Here is a 23,614-nt window from a genome sequence, read left to right as displayed (position 1 = left end):
GGGGAATCAATGTTAGTGTTTGTGGCTTATTTTGTTAAAGTCACTTATTTATTTTGTTGGTTAATTATTAATTTTTGCTCATTATATCACTTACTTTGGCTCTTTTTGTATATTTTATTTCTTTTCTTTTTTTTAACTTTTAGTCAATTTTTTGCTTATTTTTCCACATTATTTACTAATTTGTAAGGTTTTTATTCATTTTATTCATTTCCATCCTCTGTCACTGATCCAACTCCATTGGTTTGACTGGTGAATCAATGTTGTAGAAGATAACGATGTTTCCATGGTAACTACGGAGCCTCTGAACGTCCAAATATGGTCATATCTGATGACCATGAAAAGATGAAGAACTATTTTATACCAATTATTGACATGGGATTGATAGGATTAGTGGATCAATAGGTATCAAATTATTTAGATCAATAGATACTTTTGGTTTTTGAGGGTTAACACAATAAATACAGGGTTCTGGATGTTATGAAATGATGAATTCTCCTAATTTTTCCCAAATATTTTGCTCATTTTCTCTTAACTTCAGAAGAATTTGTAAATTTTTCTGCTATATTTCCAGGTTTTTTGGTTCATTGTTTCCTTGTTTGAAGTATTTTGCTCATTTTATTTACATTTTATCAAGTTTTTGTACATTTTATCGTATGAATAATTGAGATAAAACTGTATTTTTCACCAATTATTGGCATGGATTGATAGGATTAGTGGATCAACAGGAATTAAATATTTTAGGTCAGTAGATGGTTTAGGTTAAAGGTGGATGTTTGGGTCTTTACGGGTTAATCTGAGTGAATTAAATACAGGAAAATATTACATTTATACTGATAAAAAACAAAATACAGAGAATAATATTATAATAAATGGTGATAAATCACTCCAGGTTAGATATAAAGGACATTTCATTTGGGAACGGACACAAAAGTAGTGACGTGTCTTTATGGCTTAAGGTGGAATTGTGTACAAAAATCTGCATGCTGTGTTTAAGAACGTGTCATTGATGGTTCCAGGTGGCAAACTCTGGTGGGCAGACGATGAATCAGCACAGTTGGGAACGGTTACAAAGAGAGACGGACGAAACCCTTTGATTCTGAGGAACAAGACCAGCGGGGTGGTTCACATGAAGGTGTACGACAGGGAAGGTCAGAAAGGTGAGTGGGCTCCAATATGTGAACACACAACAACCACGCATGAGGAGGTAACGGCGCCAGGATGCACGCAGCGCTCGCCAACGTCTTGATTTTTTCTTTTTTCTTTTTTCTTTTTTTCAGGACGGAACCCATGCCAGATCAACAACGGCGGCTGCTCGCAGCTCTGCTTCCCCACTTCTGAGAACACCCGGAGCTGCTCCTGCACCGTCGGATACAACCTGCGAAGCGACCGCATGTCCTGTGAAGGTCGGTGTTCCTGGAGCCGTCGCACCTTACACCTGTTTGGACTGTGATTGCAAATTACACCGCATCTTTGAAACCTCCAAACATAAATTAAATATGAAGCAATCACACTCGTCTCTTGCTTCGCTTCTGTTCGTTCCTCAGGCGTCGACTCGTTTCTGATGTATTCCATTCATGAGGGGATCCGGGGCATCGCTCTGGATCCAAATGACAACAGCGAAGCCCTCATGCCCATCACAGGGACGCTGTTCGCTGTGGGAGTTGACTTTCATGCAGGTAAAACGCACCGACAGTGTTTTCAACAAGTGTTCAACATGTTGAACCCTTTGGGGTCCACCTTCACGGCCCCGTGACTGAATCACATGACGTTTTCAACACGTCAGAGCGTCAGAAGTCGCTTTTACTGTGGACAGTTGCATTTGAAAGTGCCGACTTCAAACACTCTCCCACTTTTAATTTGATGTTGACAGAACGCTCACCACAGACACGTCAGGGGTTAAAGCAGTGTTTTTCAACCTTGGGTCAGGACCTGGAATTCGAAATGGGTCATCTGAAATTTCTAGTAATACATAAAAAAAAAAAAATTACTAATAAAAAAAATATATGTTGAGTTGACAGAGCCAATCCCAGTCCATAACAGACAAACTGTGGTTGTGAAACTGCAGCACTGTGGTTCTGTTTGTGTCAAATGTTCATTGTGGTCAGTTTCAGATGCTGCAGCTCTTTCATAATTCATAGTTTCAGTTCTTGTTTGTTCAGTATTCATTGTCCTCCTTGTAAATCACAGCTGGACTGACTGGACAGATCCTGACCAAGGAAAATCACATTCTCCCTTTGCGCAGTAATCTACACCTGGATTTACTGCCTCTGTCCACAATAGTAAACATTATACAGACTAAATGTCCTCTGAAATTAACCTGGATTTGAAACAGAGGATAGAAAACTATTACAGGACTAAAAACAAGTTAATTGTAGCAAAAAAAAATGTCCGTTTTGAATGTCTGGGGTCGCCAGAAATTTGTGACGTTAAAATGGGGTCAGGAGACAAAAAAGGTTGGAAACTGGTTTAAAGGGTTAACATGTGGTGATTCAGCTGAAAATAATCAACATAATGTAGAAGTGTCATATATTTAAAGAGTGTCAACCTGACAATAGAACAACCTCACTGTTGGGAAGAAAAATGCAATTTTAATTAAATTATTTTAATTTCAATGTGTTGGTCCTGTACAAAGGTAAATATGTTTTCATCTTTATCATATTTTTTATCTGATTTAAATTTGAATTAAACATATTGTTAAAGTGACTTGTTTTCTGTTCACGTACCAACATATTCCTGAACTTAGACCCAATACAAAGGCTTTGTCAGAACTTTTTTTTTTTTTTAATTGAAAATCTTTGGGTATACAGGACATACATTTTGAACAAACATCAAGATGTCAAAAAGAAAAAGCATTTGAACAAATAAATTTAAAAAAAAAAGCATAAATTTAAAGACACAAAGCAGAATAGGCAAATAATAGTATAAAAAAAAAGCATATTTTTTATAAATACATCAGAGTTCAGTCTGTTTTAAAGAATTCTTTATAAACTGCCAGGGTGCTAGTGCTTTTTTTGTTAAAGATAAAATCTAATGATTTAATATATTTTTCAAATTCCATCAAAAAGATTTTAAAATGTGGGTGTGTTTTGGTGTATTTATTTTTGTGTATATGAAATTTTCCAAATAAAATGATCAAATTTAAAACAAATTCTAAATTATGAATGTCATGTTCAAAATATGTATTTACATTTTGAGATGTTATAGTTACTTTTTCATTACTTTTAGATATGATACATTTTTCAATTTTAGACCAGAAGTTAGAAGAGTGCTCACAAAGAAAAAAAATAAGTGTGGAGTAGTTTCAGGACAAGAATGACAAAAGTTACACATTTGGCTTTGTCAGAACCAGCTGCTGTTTCATTTATTCACATTCCTCCTCTGTGGAAAAAGTGGACCGGTTTAGGCAGGACCCTCCCAGGACCCACTCCGCCCCTGGTACTACAGGTGTGGATGTGATAGTTTAGGTTCATCCATATGACAGAGAACCACAAGACACTTACACAGGTTTATTTATGCACTTATGTACTTTTTATTATTGGTTTTATCACCTGAGATAAAACCAGGCCCGACAAAAAATCAATGTGTGTTTAAGTGTGTGCTGTAGTCGGCTGTTTTCCATGCATCATACAGTCTTTCTGTGCAACTCCGGGAGCTTGAATTGGTCTGAATGTGGAACCTGAACTAAAAGGATTGTAAATATCTTCAACGTAATTTTTTGCATTTCACAAATTCATCCCAAGGGCCGGACTGGACCCTTCGGCGGGCCGGATTTGGCCCCCGGGCCGCATGTTTGACACCTGTAATCTAAGACATAGAGAAAAGTTTGGAGTTGTCATTATTTCTATATTATTCTGTTTAGGGCTGCACGATTAATCGATTTTAAATCGAAATCGGATTTTTTAATTAGGACGATTTTTAAAAAAGGGAAATCGTAAAATCGATTTCATCTCTCGTGCCTCCGGCCCGTGCGCTTGTGGGCTCCCGTAGGCTCCTCCTCCTATCAGTGACAGCGGTCTGTCACAGAAGTCTGTGTAATGACCGGACCTTAAATGTGTTCATGAGCCCACAGTACTTATAGCAATGTAAGCCGAGGCTTCACGCACGGATCCCGCAACGGAAATAGAACTGCATGCGGATCATTCATCTTCCGTTGTCCTGGATCCGTACCGTACTGTCTTCTTCTGAACCGGGTCCGGGTCTCGGGGTCAGCAGCCCCAGCAGAGGAGCCCACACAGCCCCCTGCCCACACACATCCACCAGCTCCACAGATAGAATCCCTCCAGCGTGTCCTGGGTCGGTCTGTTCCACGCACGGATCCCCCAGTTTAAATAGAAATGCATGTGGATCACTCATATTAACCTGGTCCACACATGCTCGACTGATGCCTGTCTCTGACTTACACTGGTGTCACTGCTGTGGGCCCAGATACCCAGAAAAAAAAAAGAAAAAATATATATATACAGGGTGGGGAAGCAAAATGTACAATATTTTGAGGCAGGGATTGAAAGACAGTGTATGACCAATTAGTTTATTGAAAGTCATGAGAATTTATTTGCCACAAGAAAATGTCCATAATAGAAAATGTTTTTATTCTCTGTGTCCTCCTTCTTTCTCAATAACTGCCTTCACACGCTTCCTGAAACTTGTGAAAGTGTTCCTCAAATACTGGGGTGACAACTTCTCCCATTCTTCTTTAATAGTATCTTCCAGACTTTCTGGTAATAGTTTTGCTCATAGTCATTCTCTTCTTTCCATTAGAAACAGTCTTTATGGACACTCCAACTATTTTGGAAATCTCCTTTGGTGTGACGAGTGCATTCAGCAAATCACACACTCTTTGACGTTTGCTTTCCTGATTACTCATATGGGCCAAAGTTTGTGAAAAGGTATGGATAATAGTGTTAGGTATGATTATGACATCAGTATATGTTTGGGTTCAAAACAACTGACGTAGTGTCTGCTGAGAAAAAACAACTAAATGTTCATTGTACATTTTGCTTCCCCACCCTGTACACACACACACACACACACACACACACACACACACACATATATATATATATATATATATATATATATATAAATTAAATAATTTAGTCCTCTTGCTAAATTTTTCATTCACAAATGTAAGGTTTGTAACACAAAACCAAATATTATTTATTTTTTGAAAGATGTTGAACTTTATTTAAAGCTGTTAGATAAATCTGGAAACAAAAAGGTATAAAAAAACCTACGTATTTGCTCTGATTTGGACATTGTATTATAGTGTATTCCCCCTGGCAAACTTATGTTATTTTCTTGTTGTATACATTGTTTGTATACTCTACTTCATTCAATAAAGACTGAATTAAGAAAAAATAAACTTCTGTGGGTTCATCACATGATCCCATCACAGATCTGAGGTCAGAGCAGTGCCTTGCATTGTGGGCTGCTCACGAAAACGACATGCTGACTTCTGTCATCTTTTGTAGTTTTACCCAAAAATTGAAATCAAAATCGAAAATTGAGTTTTTAGAGGAAAAAAATCGGGATTTTTTTTTTTTTTGCCAAAATCGTTCAGCCCTAATTCTGTTATTATTTGACTGGTTGGGCCACTGCAGATCAAATTTAGCTGAATGTGGAACTGAACTAAGATGAGGTGTAGTTTTATGTGAGCCGAGATTTCACGTTTGTGTTTTTTTCCTGCTGGTGTATTAAAAGAGAAATATATTACTCATAGTGAAGCATTACTTAAGAGTCTAGTAAAGAGTGATTCAATTACATTCTATTACATAACACTTCTACTCCCCCCCTTCGTTTTCTACAGTGTCAGGTTTTTCTCCCTCGTTCTGAAAACAATGAGCAGGAGGAAAAAAGGTGTTTGTTCTCGGGGCTCTAACCTTTTGAATAATGGTCGGTGAGCATGTGGAGAGCAGCGCAGATGAAAGAGTAATAAGTTCACATTACAGGCCAACCTCAGCATGAATAACATAAAACTATTTCCTCACAAGCCTCGGCAACAATCCTTACGCAAAGCAATTCCCAGGATATTGTATCAAATGAAGGTACTGCAACGCACATTGCCAAGTCTGAATCCAGGAGCTGCTGCTGTCATTTGTTACATCCCTGCAGTGTTTCCTTCCCCATAATGCAATATATGATAAAAATGATAGATTTATTACACTGGCAAATGCTATGAATATACTAGAGGAGGGAAGTGTTCATATATGGAGTTCTGCAGCTGATGCACGATAAAAAGAACCATGGAAAGAATGAAAGTGCACAGGTCGAACTAAAAACCAAGGGAAACTCCAATTACAAAGACAGGCTTGAATGCATCCTGTTACATTGTCTTGTTTTATTTCCACATTTTTTTTTAACCGTTCAATTAGGAATGTAACGATGACCAGTAGAATGATAACCCACCGTAAAATACCTGACGGTTTAAATTATAATTATCATGATAACCATGTTTGGTTACTGCTCTATCTATCTATCTATCTATCTATCTATCTATCTATCTATCTATCTATCTATCTATCTATCTATCTATCTATCTATCTATCTATCTATCTATCTATCTATCTATCTATCTATCTATCTATCTATCTATCTGTCTATCTATCTATCGTTCTATCTATCGTTCTATCTATCGTTCTATCTATCGTTCTATTGTTCTATCGTTCTATCGTTCCATCTATCGTTCTATCGTTCTATCGTTCTATCTATCGTTCTATCGTTCTATCTATCTATCGTTCTGTCTATCGTTCTGTCGTTCTATCTATCTATCTATCTATCTATCTATCTATCTATCTATCTATCTATCTATCTATCTATCTATCTATCTATCTATCTATCGTTCTATCATTCTATTGTTCTATCTATCGTTCTATCTATCGTTCTATCGTTCTATCTATCGTTCTATCTGTTGTTCTGTCTTTCTATCGTTCTCTCTCTCTCTCTATCTGTCTATCTATCTATCTATCTATCTATCTATCTATCTATCTATCTATCTATCTATCTATCTGTCTCTGTCTTTCTGTCTTTTTCTCTCTCCCTCTCTATCTCTCTCTCTGTCCCTATCTCTCTATGTATATCTATCTCTCTCTATACATCTCTCTCTCTCTATCTCTCTGTCTCTGTCTGTCTCTCTCTCTCTATCTCTATCTCTGAATTAGAAACTTAAACAACTCAAATTTGATATGAAAAATGGTCAAACAGTGGCCATCTTTAATGCACATTTGTATGTTTGATGTTTACATGTGAATATTTGAATGTTTCTGCCAATAGAAAGTACTTTGTGCTGTTATTTTATTAGTTTTTTTTTTTTTTTTTTTTTTTTTTCAAAATACAACTTGGTTAAATTATTTCAGTGTGTGTATTAGTACTTTTTGAACATTTTGAGCACAATTTCAACAATACTGCGATAAAAATAACTGATAATTTTGGTCACAATAATCGTCAAATGAAATGTTCATATTGTTACATCCCTACATTCAATATAATAATGATGAAGTCAATCGTCTTTCATACGACTGTATGTTATCGTCAGCAGTAGGGCTGTGGCAGTAATGGTGTTTCAGATGATTATTAATTACACTCCATGGTTTAATAGTTTTATTCTCTTCATTTGTATAATTTAAGCCTTATGATCGTTTATTTAGACTCATGCAATAAAGTAATGAAGAAGAGGAGCCACTTATTGGCACTTAACACATAATTAAAAATAATATTTCTCTTTGCCTTTTGGGCGATTCAACCAAAACGACTGGTATAAACTATTCAAATATGCAAACGCCTATTGGTGAAATACACAAAGAAATGACAAATAATGTCAGGAAGCAGTAGACAGTCATGGTTGTATTAAAAGAGGATGATGGAAATATGATATTTTAGTTTCATTCAGCTGTTTTTATTCAGGAGCATGGACATGGTTATTGTAATTTAGCAAAATAGATCAAATAATTGCAATTGCGTGATGATACATTGCATTTTTAGATGTGTCCATAGACTGTTGATAATTTTGTTTTGTTTCATGTTTTTATTGATGTGTATACAAGAGAATTAAAGGTACATACCAATACTAGGGCACACTGATGGCAACATTAACCAGGTTTGTAAACGCCGTTACTTTTGGATTTGCTTTTTTTTTTTTTTTTAGGAACAAATAACAATGAAACTCGACAAACAATACAACGAAAAGAATACTAAGACATAGTCTGAGTAAAATAATTAAACTGGTGACATAAACATAAGAAAGAAAAAAAAAATAATAATAATAATAATAATGATAATAAATAATAATGGGGGGGTTACATTGTCTCAAAAAGACTGTTTATAATTAGTATTAGGACAGAGTGGCATCACCATTCAATTCTTTTTTAATTCAAATTTTTATTCAGAACGGTTTCACATGTTACACAGGAGATCATGGATACAAATTACACTACTGTCTTTGGTTTTTTTTGTTTTTTGTTTTTTTGTTTTTTCTTGGGGGGGTCGGGTGTAAAAAGAAAAAGGGGTGTCAATATTTCTCACAGAAAGAAAGAAAAAAAGGTAATTTGTGAATCTTTGTTGCATGTATACCGTCATAAATATGGACTTTCCAGTGCAATACAAAAACACAGTAAGTAATAAAGAGGAATTTGTGAAAAATCAATGCTTCCCATGGTCAAATAACAAGAATAGTAATTAAAAAAGGAGAAAAAAAAGGAAAGGGAGAAGAGTAAAAAAAAAGAATTGTGATAAATAGAATAGAATGCCTTTGTCATTGTACATATGTACAACGAAATTAAGAGACAACTCTTGTGATGCGTAGTGCAAAACAGTTTAAAAGAAAAGAAATGTGTAAATATATATACAGACTAAAAACAAGCGTGTCAAGATTACATATGTAAACAAACATATTTACATTTACTTATACGCACACACGTTTACCTACATATATACATGATTGTGGACGTGCCCATGATGTACACACATGCAAAAAAAAAGGAGTAATATAAATAAAATAAGTAATCACCATTCAATTCTTAAGTATTTTGTGATTTGGCTGCCACCATTTTGGGTTTTTGGAGCCACAAATTATCATATTTGTACAAAAGGGGCGGGACCACGGGCACACAAGGGACCAGAGGTGAGCTAATGCTAACTGCTAGCTTACTGACACAGTAAAACAGTAAACACAGCCTTCTTGGTGTAAACTGTTATCCACAACTGCAGTGGAGCTGTCTGTGAGGAAAAACAGTCCTTCATTAAATAAACAGAAGCTCCGAAAATCCAACTCGACAGGCGAGGAAACTGTCAATCACAGCCGTCAATCAAATTCCAACCATGGCATATATCAACACTTCTATTCTGACCTGAAATCTGATTGATGGAGGGAAATGTTTAAGTTAGACCGCGACAGTCATTAAAGTTTCCAATGAAATGAGAGTGGAATAAGTCCTGGAGAAAAATATTCATAGTCACTAAGTATTTTGAAAAGAGAAGTTCAGTGGAAGTTTATGGAAGCCAGGACTTTGTGAAGCAGCCTCTGGTGGCCGTTACCGGTATTACAACTGTAAGATACTGTGGTTCTTGCTTCCGGGATGCATTAAAAACATATACACACTGTAAAAAAAATCTGTAATTTAACAGAATTTTTACCATTTATTTTACAGATTTTTCCAGTATTTTTAAGATACAGGAAAATGTCAATGAAACGACAAAAACAGACTGTGATTTTACATGTCAAATGTGAAATAACACAGAAAACCTGTAACTGTGAATAACCATAAAATGTCCATTTTTTTAAAATATTTTTTTTCTTTTTTCACAGAAAAATACATTTAAAATACATTTGCAAATGTATCGTAACTTCACAAATATTTCTTTTCTATTTATGAGATTAAACTGTTAATTTAAAGTTTAGTACTGTAAAAAGATTATAAAATGGATAAAATTACTGACAATTAACCGTTAAAGAAGTATTAGTTCTGTAAGTTTAACAAGACTTGTTTATTAATTGACAAATATCTTGTGTAATTTCAGGAGGTTTCACAACAAAAATGTTGAATAAATGTAGTTTTGTGAATGTATAACATGTATAAGCACTGATAAACTGTCCAAATACAGTTTTTATCAGTGGATTGGACAACTGAGTCTCACTGAAAATTATATATATATATATATATATATATATATATATATATATATATATATATATATATATTTCTACAGGCAGTATTTTGTGTATTTTTCTCAGTTACTTTGTAATTTTTTAAATTATTACTGTAGTGCATTTTGGACCAGGACAGCTCTTTTTGCTCTGACAAATTCTGGAATTTCCTGTAAAATTGTCTTGGATTCAACAGTGAATGGATTATATTTGAAAATGTCACTGACAAGGTTGTTGTGACCCCACAAACACATTCTGGGCCATCACTGCCATTAAGTGACAGACGGTGTGTTTTAATGCAGTCCATCAGGTCTGTCAAACTCAGTTTAGTTCAGGAGACACTTTCAGACTAATACGATCTCAAATGGGCCATTAAAATAATAACATAATAACCCTATAAATAATGTCAACTCCAAACTTTTCTCTATGAAAAAAGTACAATTATATAATGACAATGTTTAAATCTACAAAATATCAATTTAAAAAAATGTGAATAACATGAACAACCAGAAATGTATTATGGCTAAAATTTACTTAGGGGTCAAATGAGTGGCCATTTTTGTCCAAAAAAAAAAGAAAAAGTTGTAAAAAGTCATAGAAGTGTGTATAAATAATGCTAATCCATTTGTGCACAGACTACTGATATTCTCTGACAGTGGAAGCTCTATTTTCATAAATATTGGATTTGGAATAGCACGTGTATGTGAAAACTTTTGCTGGTGGACAGACGTGACATTACCCATGATGCTCTGGTCAGTCCCAGTACTTTATTAGGAATAAACTTCTAGACTTCCTATTGCTAATTGTGCTCTTCTTCATAAATGTTGGTATTGTGGATCTAAAACAATCCCAGCTGACACAAAAACACTAAATGTGTCAGTGGACGGATGTGACATGGTTGTTGTGGATCCCATCATACTGATGCTCTGCAGCCATGTCAGCGTTTACACTAATGATCCCTGTGCAAAAACTAGGAGCACTATTATTTATTGGATAGTTTAGCATCAGACTAAAGAGGAAAGAACAATCTAGAATTGTTCTTTGTGTCTAAAAATGCTTCTTATTGTAAAACTGTTGATGTAAACAGTGCTGTGTGCCATTCTTCATGTATGTATTGGTGGAACAGAAGCAGGATGGATCAGCACCATACTCCAGACTGAACCTGTACAAATAAAACATGTGATATGGAGGAGAGAATCTGGGAAGAAAAACTGGGGAATCCAAAAGAAGAGAAGATTTGTTTTTCAGCTCAGTTCAGTTCAAATAGAACTTGTCCATTTGTGACATGAAAATATAGCATTAATTGTGCTGAAATGGTTCATTTTGGAGCTGAAAACATAGTTCATATGAGCATCAACATGTTGAACAGAACTGAAATCCTGTCCATTTGAACAACTGTCATTTACCAACACAAAGTTCCTTTGGATTCACTGAGACTGATTTAATATGAACAAAGACTCAAAGAAGAGCTGTGAGCACATTTTAGCTGATTAAGAAAAGTCAGTGATCTCCTTCTGTAAAGCAATGGATGAAAGAACTATCGGAGTGCATCGAACTGGAAAGACTGACTTATATGACCGAAGGAAAACTGGAGGAATTTGTACATTTATGGGAACCGTATATGAACATTATGGTTTCTGGAAAATAGGGACATGACATCCAAATTATTAGTTTTATTTTTTATTATCATGACTGCTGTGTTTTCATTTTAGTTCTACGTGTATGTACACATGTTCATAAGAATATATGTATGTTTTTTTATCATTTAGTGCAAGTCTGCGTGGTGTGAATGGGTGTGTGTGTGTATGAATGTTTGTGTTGTTTTGATTCATGTTCTTTACGTATATTATTATTTACTGTGTTTACCTTTCACTATAAAATTTAAACACCAATAAAAATATTGTGGGGGAAAAAAAAGAAAAGTCAGTGAAATTTTAGCAATATTCTGCCTCAGCTTCTCATCACACGTGTTCATTATAACGTACAGATCACAGTGGATCGACAAATACACAAAGCATTTAATTTAATAACAGACAGAATATTGGCACAATTACTTTTATTTCTCTTAATACGTTTCAGGTTGCTCATATTCATTCAAGTTATTCATATTTTTTGTGAAAGGATAGTATGTAAATAAAAACATTTTAATGTAATGTTCCTTTTTTCGTGCTAAAACAAAGAGAAAAAAATGGTGTTATCATTATTTCTAGGTTATTCTGATTGTAATCTATTGGTCTGGCTTACTTCAGATCATATTGGTCTGAATGTGGAACCTGAACTCAAATGATTTTAACACCATTGATTATTATCATCTTCGGTGTAATTTTTGCTGGTTTGACATCCCTGCACCACATTATTGTAAAAGAACTTTATGGAAATCCAGATCTATTTAACCCTTTCATGCATGGTGTCATCCAAACTTCACTTACAACCATAATATTTGCAATAATTACTCCTAATTAGCCATGTTTGTTCTAAATATAGTACTACAAAAGCAAAATTACTACATGACTTGTCTAATTATTGATAAGTAAAGTCTACAGTTACATTTTAAATGACTTTTTCCTAAATGAATCAAATGCTGGCTTTATGGGAAGAGGTTTTTGGACTCTGATGAAAATAAAAAACAGATTTATGAAGCTGTGTTGAAGCTACAGACAGCTTTGATATATGTATGTCAGCCATTTAAGTGATTTTTTTTTACGCGAGAAATAATCAGTTTTGTAGTTTTTCATGCATGAAAGGCTTCATATAAGGGAAGGCCACCCAAATGTTGTCAAATGAATGCTCTGAAATGAATGGTTTTAAAAAACTTTCTCTCAACAGAACTGTTTCCAGCCTCTAGAGGTTGAGCGAGCAAGAGAATGAATGGAGAGAGCAAGCACCAATCGTGTGAATGAATGTGAAAACAAAAAAAACTAAAGCCTTTTCTGAGGGTTTTCAAGGCAATTGGATTCAATGATGAACAGATTAGATTTAAATGGGTTCAATACAATGCGGCTGTGACTTTGTAAAATACTTTTACCCATGAAGTTGAATAAAATGTTTTTACCTCCTCTGATGAAAGGATTGTGACAATATGATTTAGTCTTGATAGATGAAGTGTAATTAGGACTCAGTATATAATCAATACACCTGGCTAAGGGTGATTACTGATGTGGATGAATAGGAATAAAAAGAGGAGTTTGTCTGAAAGTAAAATTATTCCAACCTTACGGACGACGGTGTGTATTTTGACCGTAACTGCTGGGATTGTAATGAAAGTATATCAGATGTAACTGATTAAGGTTCTTCACTATGAGCACAGACTTTGTATTTACTAAAATGCTTTAATTACAATGTACTTAAATGATTTCAGTTTTATTCCATTGCTATAACATGTTCAGTAAATTCTCCTAATTTGTAGACGTAGTCAAAAGTACAAAAATAGTTTCAGTTGAATGGATTTAAATCACTCAGTTTTAGTCCTGACCACACCTTTTTATCTGTGCATTGCATTGTGGGTATTATTCACATTGTTGTAAATGTGTTCTTTTTCTGTGCAGGGGTTCAGTGGGTTGTGGTGTTAGTGTTCATTTAGACTTAATGTGTGTGTATGTCAGTGTTTATTGGCCTTTTTGGGTTTGTTTTTGTATTTTTGTACAGCTGCACCATGAGTCACAGCCAGAGGAACAACTATGGATTTACTGTTCATCTAAATTCCGTTTTATTTAACCCTTTCATGCACAGTGGCCACTAGAGTGGACAGTTCTTCTCCAGCTGTTCTCTTGTATATTCATGGGTTTAATCGTTTCAGTTCCATATCAGCCGACACACTGGACACTTATGCACCATCCCATACACCGACATTCAGACCATTACTGTAACTGTGCTGTTTTTGATAAACCTGATCTGCGCTAACATGTTTGAGTGTAAATCAATTGCTAGTTGTTATTAAACTGTAATTAACAGTTTTCTTAAACATAAGTTTGTTTTTTTTTGCACATTATCTCCATGAAGTGAGCAATAACTAGCATTATAGTATTACAATAAAATGTGAGAAAACATCAGATTGGCTACATTAAAAAAATGTATTCCATAGTTTTCACACAGTTTATCACTTTTTGATATTGCATTTTAAATACATGTTTCTTTGCTTGTAGAAGCCAATAACGTAATAACGACTGATAATGTTATAAATTTGCCATTTTTAAACTGTAATAGGCCAATAGCGTAATAAAACTCTGAACCGATAACATAAAAACTTTTGGCCAGTAATGTAAGAACTTATTATGTTATTGGCCTGGTAAAAAAAATTCTTTGCAAATGTAATAACTGAGCTACTAACGTAATAATATATTGATATCACTATATTTAAGTTTCATTTATTAGATATAACTTGATAAAATTTCTCTCTCTCTCTCTCAACCAGCCAATAACGTGATAAGTTATCATGTACTTCGCCAAAAGTTATTATGTTATCGGTTCAGAACTTTTATTACGTTATTGGCTTATTACATTTTAAAAATGGCAAATTTATTACTTTATTGGCCGTTATTACAAATTAAACGCATGGCATCCAGCTGAGGGGACGTTTGTAACTCCATTCAAGATCGGTTCATTAAAAAATTTCAATCACATTGTTTTTTTCATGCCTAAAGAGTAATAAAACACTCAGGAAAAAATCTTGACTAAGGTCCTCATAATTAATGCTTCAAAGGGTTAAAGTGAGTTTTTTAGGCCTTTCCAAATTAAAAGCACTTCCTGTACTGGCAAATTACAGTGAGCTAACTTTCTGCTGAACTTCCATCCACGCTACAATATATTAAGTTGAATAATTTTATAAAGCAATTTATATTGCAAAAGATTTTAATTTAAATCAACTTGGAATTGAGTCCAATGAACTGATGACATTAAGTTAACGATTATACAAAACAATTGACATTGTAACAAATTTTTAGTTAAATTAACTTGGCATTTATTGTGTTGTACTTAAAATAGCAATTCTTTTCAAATCAAGCGTTTAAGTTTAATATACTCAAGTTTTCATTACTCATTACTTAGATTTTTTAAGGCAACTGGTTACCTCAGATTTTGTAAGTAAACTCAATTTATCTGTTCTTACAGTGTTGTTTTTAAGTCTGTGTATGTAATTTGGGTATAGTTTTACACAAATAAACATCTGTCCAATAGATCATAATACACTGGAATCCCAAAATGACATATAAACACTTAGTTTTCAGCAGAATATTGTGCAGTAAAACACACACTGGTTGGAAAAGTCATTATACAAATGATCACACATCTGTAACTATAAAGGGAACTTTAAGGGACTCTTAAGGCTGATTATCCTCTTAATATGCGACTACATCTGATCTAAAGGAGGAGCTGGGCCGTCCCATCTGGGTTCCCTTCCACAGGTGAACATGCAGGTGCGTTCCTCAGCCCACCTGAACAGCTGATCGCTCACACAGATCATTTCCATGTGATTTGAGAAGCTCTGCTGCCAGAGCAGAACAGATGAAAGCCTCCAGCTGTTTTCTGTCACATGGATGATACGTGTTAACGGAGTGTGAAGACAACAGGAACAAGGATGTGTAAATAGACGTATACCACCAGCTAACCTCCTAACTACCTGTACAGCACATACGGGGGTTGAACTCTGTTTTTTTCAGGGGCCACATTCAGCCCAATTTGACCTCAAATGGACCGGACCGGAAAAATCTGTACCGTAATACTGGAAGGTGTCAGAGCGTGTGTGTGTGTGTGTGTGTGCGCATGGTTCTGAGAAATTGACCCTTTTTTTTCCCCAAATTATACATGTACATAAGCATGTACTTATACATAAGCAACCACACAGACACAATATATACCAACTAATTATACAACAAACCTACTAAACCCCCCAAAAAAGAAGAAAAAAAACAAAAACCAACCAAAAAAACACAACAACAACAACAACAACAAAAAACAAGATAAATAATGTTATCCACTCCTCTTTATAATACTCAGGGCTAATTAAGAGTTAATATAATGTAAACTAACAACACATTCTCCATCCAGAGGACATAGGAGACAGCAGGACACTCTTGTTGACAGCAGAGAAAAAACTATTCCATTGTTGATAAAACAAATTAATTTGTCCACAAACGGAAAACTGAATCTTTTCCAACTTTAAAAAGAAAAGTAAATCATGCACCCATTGCACAAAAGTGGGTGGCAGACGCGTTTTTAACTGTCCAGTGTGGTTCCTACAGCAGAGGAATAGTCTCATCTTCACATTAAATATCTCAGAAAGTTGATAGGACCAATATTTTGGGGGCTAATCGTCATTTTGAAATACAGTAGTCTTATAATCACGTTACTGTGCCCATGACGGTCATGCAGTGCAGTACCACACTGCATGATGGGAAATTAAGTTAAAAACAGGAACAATGCATTTACAAACTTCAGTCCCCAGATATCAGAATTAATATATTAATTGTTGTTTAATTAGCTAGTTTTCAGTCCAATGAGTGCAAGAATGAATTAATACCAAATACAAATCCAAATATACAAAGAACATAAAAGGTAGAACAGCTTCTCTTGCCTTATGCACCATTTTTCCTCCTCTGTTTCCCTCAAATAACCAAAGAACAAACACCTTTGGTGATAGAAATGATCGTAAATGAGCAGAACGTATGCTCCACCATGCTGGTTTGTTTACATCTAGCTCCCACAATTCCTTGCGCTCAGGCAGTTTGGTGTGATTTGCCTGGAATGTTACAAAGTCGTGAGTTGAGGTTTGAAGTCGTGACTTACAGGCTTAAAAAAGGGCCTGGAACGCAGCATTTGCCACCCCTGCTGTACAGGAACCACTGACAGACGTGTGGAGACGTACCCTCGGACTGCACCAGGAATAAATCATGTACTATTTCATATACTGATGTAATAGAGCTGTTAAAAAAACAAAAAGGGTTCATAACAGTTTTACCAACACTGTGTTTTGCATAAAGCGATATACAGCCCTGTAAAATCTGCCTGCGTTCGCCTTCCCCTTCAAGCATTGCATGTCAACACAGAGCTGTAGATGAACTGTTGGGCTCTTTTTACCATCATACTTTATGACTCCACACAACATTTGGGGAAATGGGCCGTGCCGCAGTAAAATGTGGTTTCATGAGCTGCTTTGTTTGAGGGGATAAATACTTTTGTGTCAGCTGCATTCATCATCTCATTTTCTCTCTTTTCTTTTCAGGAAATGACACCGTGTACTGGACGGACATGGGCCTGAACAGGATATCTCGAGCAAAACGTGATCAAACGTGGAGGGAGGATATCATCACGACGGGCATCAGCCGAGTGGAAGGCATCGCCGTGGACTGGATCGCTGGTCCGTATGATAAATTACCAGGCTGCGGAGTCTGCAGTTGATAGTATTTACGGAAAATAGTCACTTCATTTGCTCCTGATGTGTTTGTTTTGATGCTTTGTACAAAATTCCTGTAGCTATAGTTTCTGTCTGAGGCTACGTCCAGACTGCAGGTCTTAACCCTTTCATGACACATAGTTGAACTGACTTTCCAAAGGGTTCTAAAGGTACTATAGTCCAAACCACATGGGTTCAGGCTGTACAGACCCTCAGACATACAGTGAACTGAAGGATCATCTGAGTGGTAGAATGTGAACTGATCTGGGGTCTGCTAAAGTGAACCTCCTCAGACCCAGACGTGGGTTTACTGTCCACATTTGGACAAGAGTTTCACAGCTTTAGAAAAAAAACCAGACGCAAACAAAAAAACTGTCCACTGCAAAGGACATCCCATAAAAACATGCATCTGAATAAACTGTTTTATCATGATGCTTCAATATAGATAATTACTGAATTTAAAAAAAAGCTCAAACTTATACTTTCATGGGTCGTAGGAGGTTAAATTAATAATAATAATAATAATAATAATAATAATAATAATAATAATAATAATAATAATAATAATAATAATGGATTGGATTTATCTAGCGCCTTTCTTCTTTCTATCTTCTTAATAAAACCATCATAATAAAAAAAAAATTCAAAATGCATTTCAACTTGAGCCTAATTTTGAGAAATAAAATCAACTTTAAAAAAGTCTGGTTACTTTTTTCATAATTCATGCACAAAAGGGTTAACACACAATTTGGATTTTTTGGTGAAATTCGATTTTTTTGTGAGTTCGTTCATGTTCCAGATGACATTGTAAACAATAGAACACTAGAAAAGCACTTGGAGAGCGCAGACCTCCGCCAAGGCAGATCAGTCCCCCCCGATCACCATCAAAATGTAATAATTTGTTCCTTCTGCCAGACTCAACATTTCCTGAAATTTTCATCCAAATCCATCCATAACTTTTTGAGTTATTTGCACACAGACAGACAGACAGACAGACAGACAAACCAACGCCGGCAAAAACAGAACCTCCTTGGCGGAGGTAATGACTACTCGACACTGGAAAAAATCTAAATCTGACCAAGTGTATTTGTCTCATTTCTAGTCCAAATATCTCATCACACTTAAAATCCGACAGAATCACCTGAAGAGGAACTTTTCAATGAGATATAAGAACTGATTTTAAGACAACAGATCTGGAAAATCTGATTTCAAGATATCTTACCATGATGATTTTAAATTAATTAATTTCATTAAATTAATTTTAAAGTTCTTATATCTCCCTGAACAGTTCCTCTTTAGGTGATTCTGTCTTATTTTAAGTGTGATGAGATATTTGGACTAGAAATGAGACAAATACACTTGGTCACATTTAGATTTTTGCAGTGTTGTGTAGTACTTTCTATTGTTTACAGTGTGCAGATTTTAACGGCTGGGTCAGAATATGCAAAAATCCTGCAAAAATGAATAACTTTTGAATTCTAACTGAATATAGATCGTGAAAAATAATCTGACCTTTTCTAACCTGAAGTGCAAAGTGTGCATAATATGTCCACCCAGATACCGAAAGGTTAATGCTGAGACTTTATTAAAGTATCCCATGTGACCTTGATGATCATTAAGTGCTTGTTTTCCTTAAATACTATGTGTTTTTTTTTTCCTTTGTGCAGGAAACCTCTACTGGACAGATCATGGTTTTAATCTGATCGAAATCTCCCGTCTGAACGGCGCCTACCGCTCAGTGGTCATATCTGAAGGACTGGATCAGCCCAGGGCCATCGCCGTACACCCACAGAAGGGGTATGTACGCGCTGGCGTCTTTTGTGTTGGAAGCCTTTTGTTTTATCAGTGCACTCGCTGTGTATAATTATTCCTTCAAGTCCCATAGAGACACATTCACAGCCCGTTTTTGTCCAACTAAAGGCGTAATGTTTCACAGACAAAAACCTGGTTTGTGCAGATCGAATGGTGTCTAAGCATCAATTATCTTTAATTTGCGACCGCCTGCACCTTGTACAAGACCACATTCAGGATAGGAACCTGGATTTAAAGGCACTGAGGCTCATTTATCGCCGCTGTCGGGTGGAAACCTCGTAAGTCCATTACACTGGTCTACAAATCAAATGCCTCCAGAACAAAAGTAGTGAAATTTTACCTCGTGTGAGTCATTAGCTGGGTTTCTGTTACAGTTTTCCACAAAATAAAAGCAACATTTCTTGAATTTTGATGAAGTGTAATTGTAAATGGCCTCTAGTTGCCGAAGTAGGTAAACCAAAAACAGCTAAACATGAATCCAGAAACTTCACAGACTCCACTGTGATCTGTAAGTTGTAATGCACATTTACAAATGACAAGCAGAGGCAGAATAGAGTTAAAATTGCACTTATTTTTCTTCATAAATTTCAGATTTTTCATGGTTGTTCATGTTATTCACATTTTTAAAAGGACAGTTTATAGATGTAAACGTTTCCCATAATGTAATTTTAGTTTTTCACTATAAAACACACTGAAATGTTTGGAGTTGGCATTATTTATATATGTTATTATGTTATTATTTTACTGGTCCGGCCCACTGCAGATCATATTGGGAGGATATGGCCCCTGAACTAAAATGAGTTTGACACCCCTGATCTAACCTAAAATCTGTTCTATTTTTATTCCTACATCTTTCCAAAAAGTTGTAATTTTCATACACGGCCAAAAAAATCCAAAGACAGATGGCTGGATAGGCTAGGACACAGGTGTCAAACATGTGGCCCGGGGGCCAAATCCGGCCCACCAAAGGGTCCGATCTGGCCCGTAGGATGAATTTATGAAATACAAAAATCACACTGAAGACATTAGCAATCGAGGATGTCAAAATCATTTTAATTCAGATTCCACATACAGACCAATTAGATCTGAAGTGGGTCAGACCAGTCAAATACTATTATATTAAACCTATAAACGATGAAAACAGCAAATTTTCTCTTTGTTTTAGTGTTAAAAAGTAAAACTACATGAAAATATTTATATTAAAGGGAAGTCTTTCCTTGCCACTGCCGCCAGTCACAAGTGTTTGCTCCTGGAGGATTCTGTTGGGTTTCTGTAAATTGGCTGAGTCTGGTTTTGACCAACTCTATGTATAAAGTGTCATGAGATAACTTTTTTGTTGTGATCTGGCGCTATATAAATAAAATTTGACTGATTGAGTGATTTGATTGGTTTTCCCCTGTAAGTCGCTTTGGAAAAAAGCGTCTGCCAAATGCATAAATGTAAATATTGAAAAACTGTTATTTTACAAAAAATGTGAATAAACTGAAATGTCTTAAGATAAGTAAATGCAATTTTACCGATATTCTGCCTGTTATTAAATGTTTTTTGTATTTGTAATTGTAATGTAAGTTGTAAGGCACATGTGTAAATGATAAACTGATAATATGAGGCAGAATATTGTTAAAACTGCAGTTGTTTTTCTTAAGACGTTTCCAGTTGTTCATGTTATACCGATTTTTGTAGATGTTAACATGATCATAATTTAATTTGACTTTTTTCACCGTTATTATTTTACTGGTTCGGCACATTTGAGATCATATTGGGCTTAATTTGGCCCCTGAACTAAAATGAGTTTGACAGCCCTGGGCTCGGAGAAGATGTGCAGAAATATGGAGAAAACGGCCACATAATACGGTCCAAAGGTTACGTCTATTAATCGTCCTAAATGAGCCTGTTGAGTCATACGGCTGTACACCACATATGGAATGTCCTTGGCTCCTCCAGAGGCCGAGCAGCTGCTGTTTATCTGGAGGAATCGGACACATTTTAAAGCACTTTGGGTACCGTCAAAGCAGAACAGCGCTATAGAAATAAGTCCATTTACCGCAACATAAGTCTGACCCCAGCACAATGCTCATAATGGTCTTAAAAAGTCCCGGGTGTCGAAACCCTGCGAAAATGCATTTTATCAAACCGAGAGTGTAAAGTAATGGATGCGCATAAAAGCCCCTGATGACGGGCAGACGACTTGAACATCAGACGGTTTTAGCAGAGAATGTACGAGCACACGGCACTTTCTACGCAAACATTTACTATGTCACAAACCAAACAGCCGTTTTTATGCATTGAACCGTATTTCACCTTGGGCTCCATTTCCTCATTTCAAATGTTTTTATTCGAGCACATTGTCATACACTTACATGTTTACTGCTTATACATTGCGTGCAGGATTTTTCCATCCATACAGACAAATGTGCGGTTAGGTCATAATGCACGCTTGTTATCTTCTTCGAACATCTAACAATAAATGAAGAACAGATATAAACATGAGGTACAAAACACAAATGAGGAAAAAAATACATTAAAATAAAAACAAAGATGAATACAACTTTCAGGCTCAACAGTTGTTCTTTTTTCTATTATTCTATTTTTGTTTTGTTTTATTTTTTTCTTATGTTTGGTATTATGTTTGTGTCTGAAATAAACTAAATTAAACTAAACATCATCTGAAATTCCCAGAATAATAATGGGTGGTTTGGGCTCTAACTGTATTTAAGTATTTTAGATATTAAACTAAAGATATCAAACCAAAATGTCTTAACTTTGGAACATGAAGCAAAACTGTGCATCTCCTGGGCTCCGTTTCTTTAATTTACATCAGAGTGTTTTTCTGTATCTGTTTTTTACCCCTCGGCCAACTTCAGCCTGAAGGGATATGTTATCGTTTTGTCGTCTGTCCGTCTGTCCATTCAACAACGTAATCGCATTATCTGTAGAATGCATTCAGATATCTGCACCACATTTATCCTGTGGATGCATCTTGTCATGGAGCAGAAGAATATTAAAAACAGGCAACCTTGACCTACTGTTCCAAGGTCAAATGGTTTCATGCAGTTATAATATCTTAGTACTTTAAAATATAAATATGTATGTAATAAGTTTTACACAAAGTCTAATCTAAATTATAGAGCAGGAACTTTCATTCATTCATAACCTTTATTTAAACTTGGAGTGTATTGAAAATGCAACCTCATTTGTAATATAGACAAAACAAAATATTTGAAACATACAATGGACATATCAGAAGTACCAAAAAGTAAAAGTGACAAAGACGAATTAAAAACAGAGAAGTCTACTTAAAAACAGGAGCAGCTGGAGGTAAAAGAGGAAGTGATTAGGGATTTAAAACACAAAATATTTGAAACATACAACGGACATATCAGAAGTACCAAAAAAAGTAAATGATGATGACTTGCATTCAAAGATACTAAAAAAATAATATAAGATGCTAAAAGACCAGTGAGCGCTTTAAAAACAAATAAAATCCAATGTCTATCAGGCCGGTTGGACAGAGAGGACCATTCAGCTTTAGAATATTTTCAACAGAATCTTACGCTATATTTGGCCGAGGGGGATTAAAAGTGCACAGTACGTTCTGTTTGTATTTACCGTACGTTCCAGACTATTGGCTGCCCTTGACTGTAAGCCACACCCACCCCATCTTCATTGCCATCGATTCACTGATGCCAGGCTTACGTGCAGCAGCTCTGTTTCCTTCTTCGACAGCTGGATCGATCGTTAGCCCAGAAAACATAAATTAGCCGCATCATTTTTGAGCCTCGGGTTCACAGTGGGTGGAAAAAAGTAGCGGCTTATAGACCGGAAAGTACGGTATTTGTAATTATTCACAAATATTACACTTTAAAAGTTACTGTTTTGTTTTCACCAAATGCATAAATGGTCATTTTTTTCGCTATAAAATACCCTCTGAGATGAAAAATCTTTTATTTCACAATTGTGTAATTTTCTTTGAATGAATGAATGAATGAATGAATGAATGAATGAAATCTTTATTTTGAACATGTGGATGGTGAAATCAAAACAAAAATCAACCAACAAACTGTAAGTACTAGTACATAAATGATTGATAAGCAAACAAACAACAAAAATAAATAAATAAATAAATAAATAAATAATAATAGTAGTAATTAAAAAATAATAATAATAATAATAAGATAAAACAAATGGAATGAAAGTATACATGCTTGAAAAGAAGTAGGAAGAAGTACAAACTTATATACTCCTACCCCCAATTTCTGTTCCTTATGATCACTATA

The 23,614-nt window shown here is 35.3% G+C and overlaps 1 protein-coding gene across 1 annotated transcript in view; it reads left to right on the top strand.

The window, feature by feature from the left end:
* Positions 1 to 23,614, top strand: part of lrp1bb (low density lipoprotein receptor-related protein 1Bb) — a 930,516-nt gene that overhangs the window by 646,905 nt on the left and 259,997 nt on the right. The window contains exons 33-37 of the mRNA XM_030124596.1: positions 1,017 to 1,157; positions 1,278 to 1,403; positions 1,545 to 1,676; positions 17,355 to 17,489; positions 19,193 to 19,322. Coding sequence (XP_029980456.1) covers positions 1,017 to 1,157; positions 1,278 to 1,403; positions 1,545 to 1,676; positions 17,355 to 17,489; positions 19,193 to 19,322 — 664 coding nt within the window. The remainder of the gene's footprint in view (positions 1 to 1,016; positions 1,158 to 1,277; positions 1,404 to 1,544; positions 1,677 to 17,354; positions 17,490 to 19,192; positions 19,323 to 23,614) is intronic.

This window comes from Sphaeramia orbicularis, chromosome 21, assembly GCF_902148855.1.
Source record: "Sphaeramia orbicularis chromosome 21, fSphaOr1.1, whole genome shotgun sequence".
Taxonomy (NCBI): domain Eukaryota; kingdom Metazoa; phylum Chordata; class Actinopteri; order Kurtiformes; family Apogonidae; genus Sphaeramia; species Sphaeramia orbicularis.
This window is presented reverse-complemented; position numbering and strand designations above follow the sequence as displayed.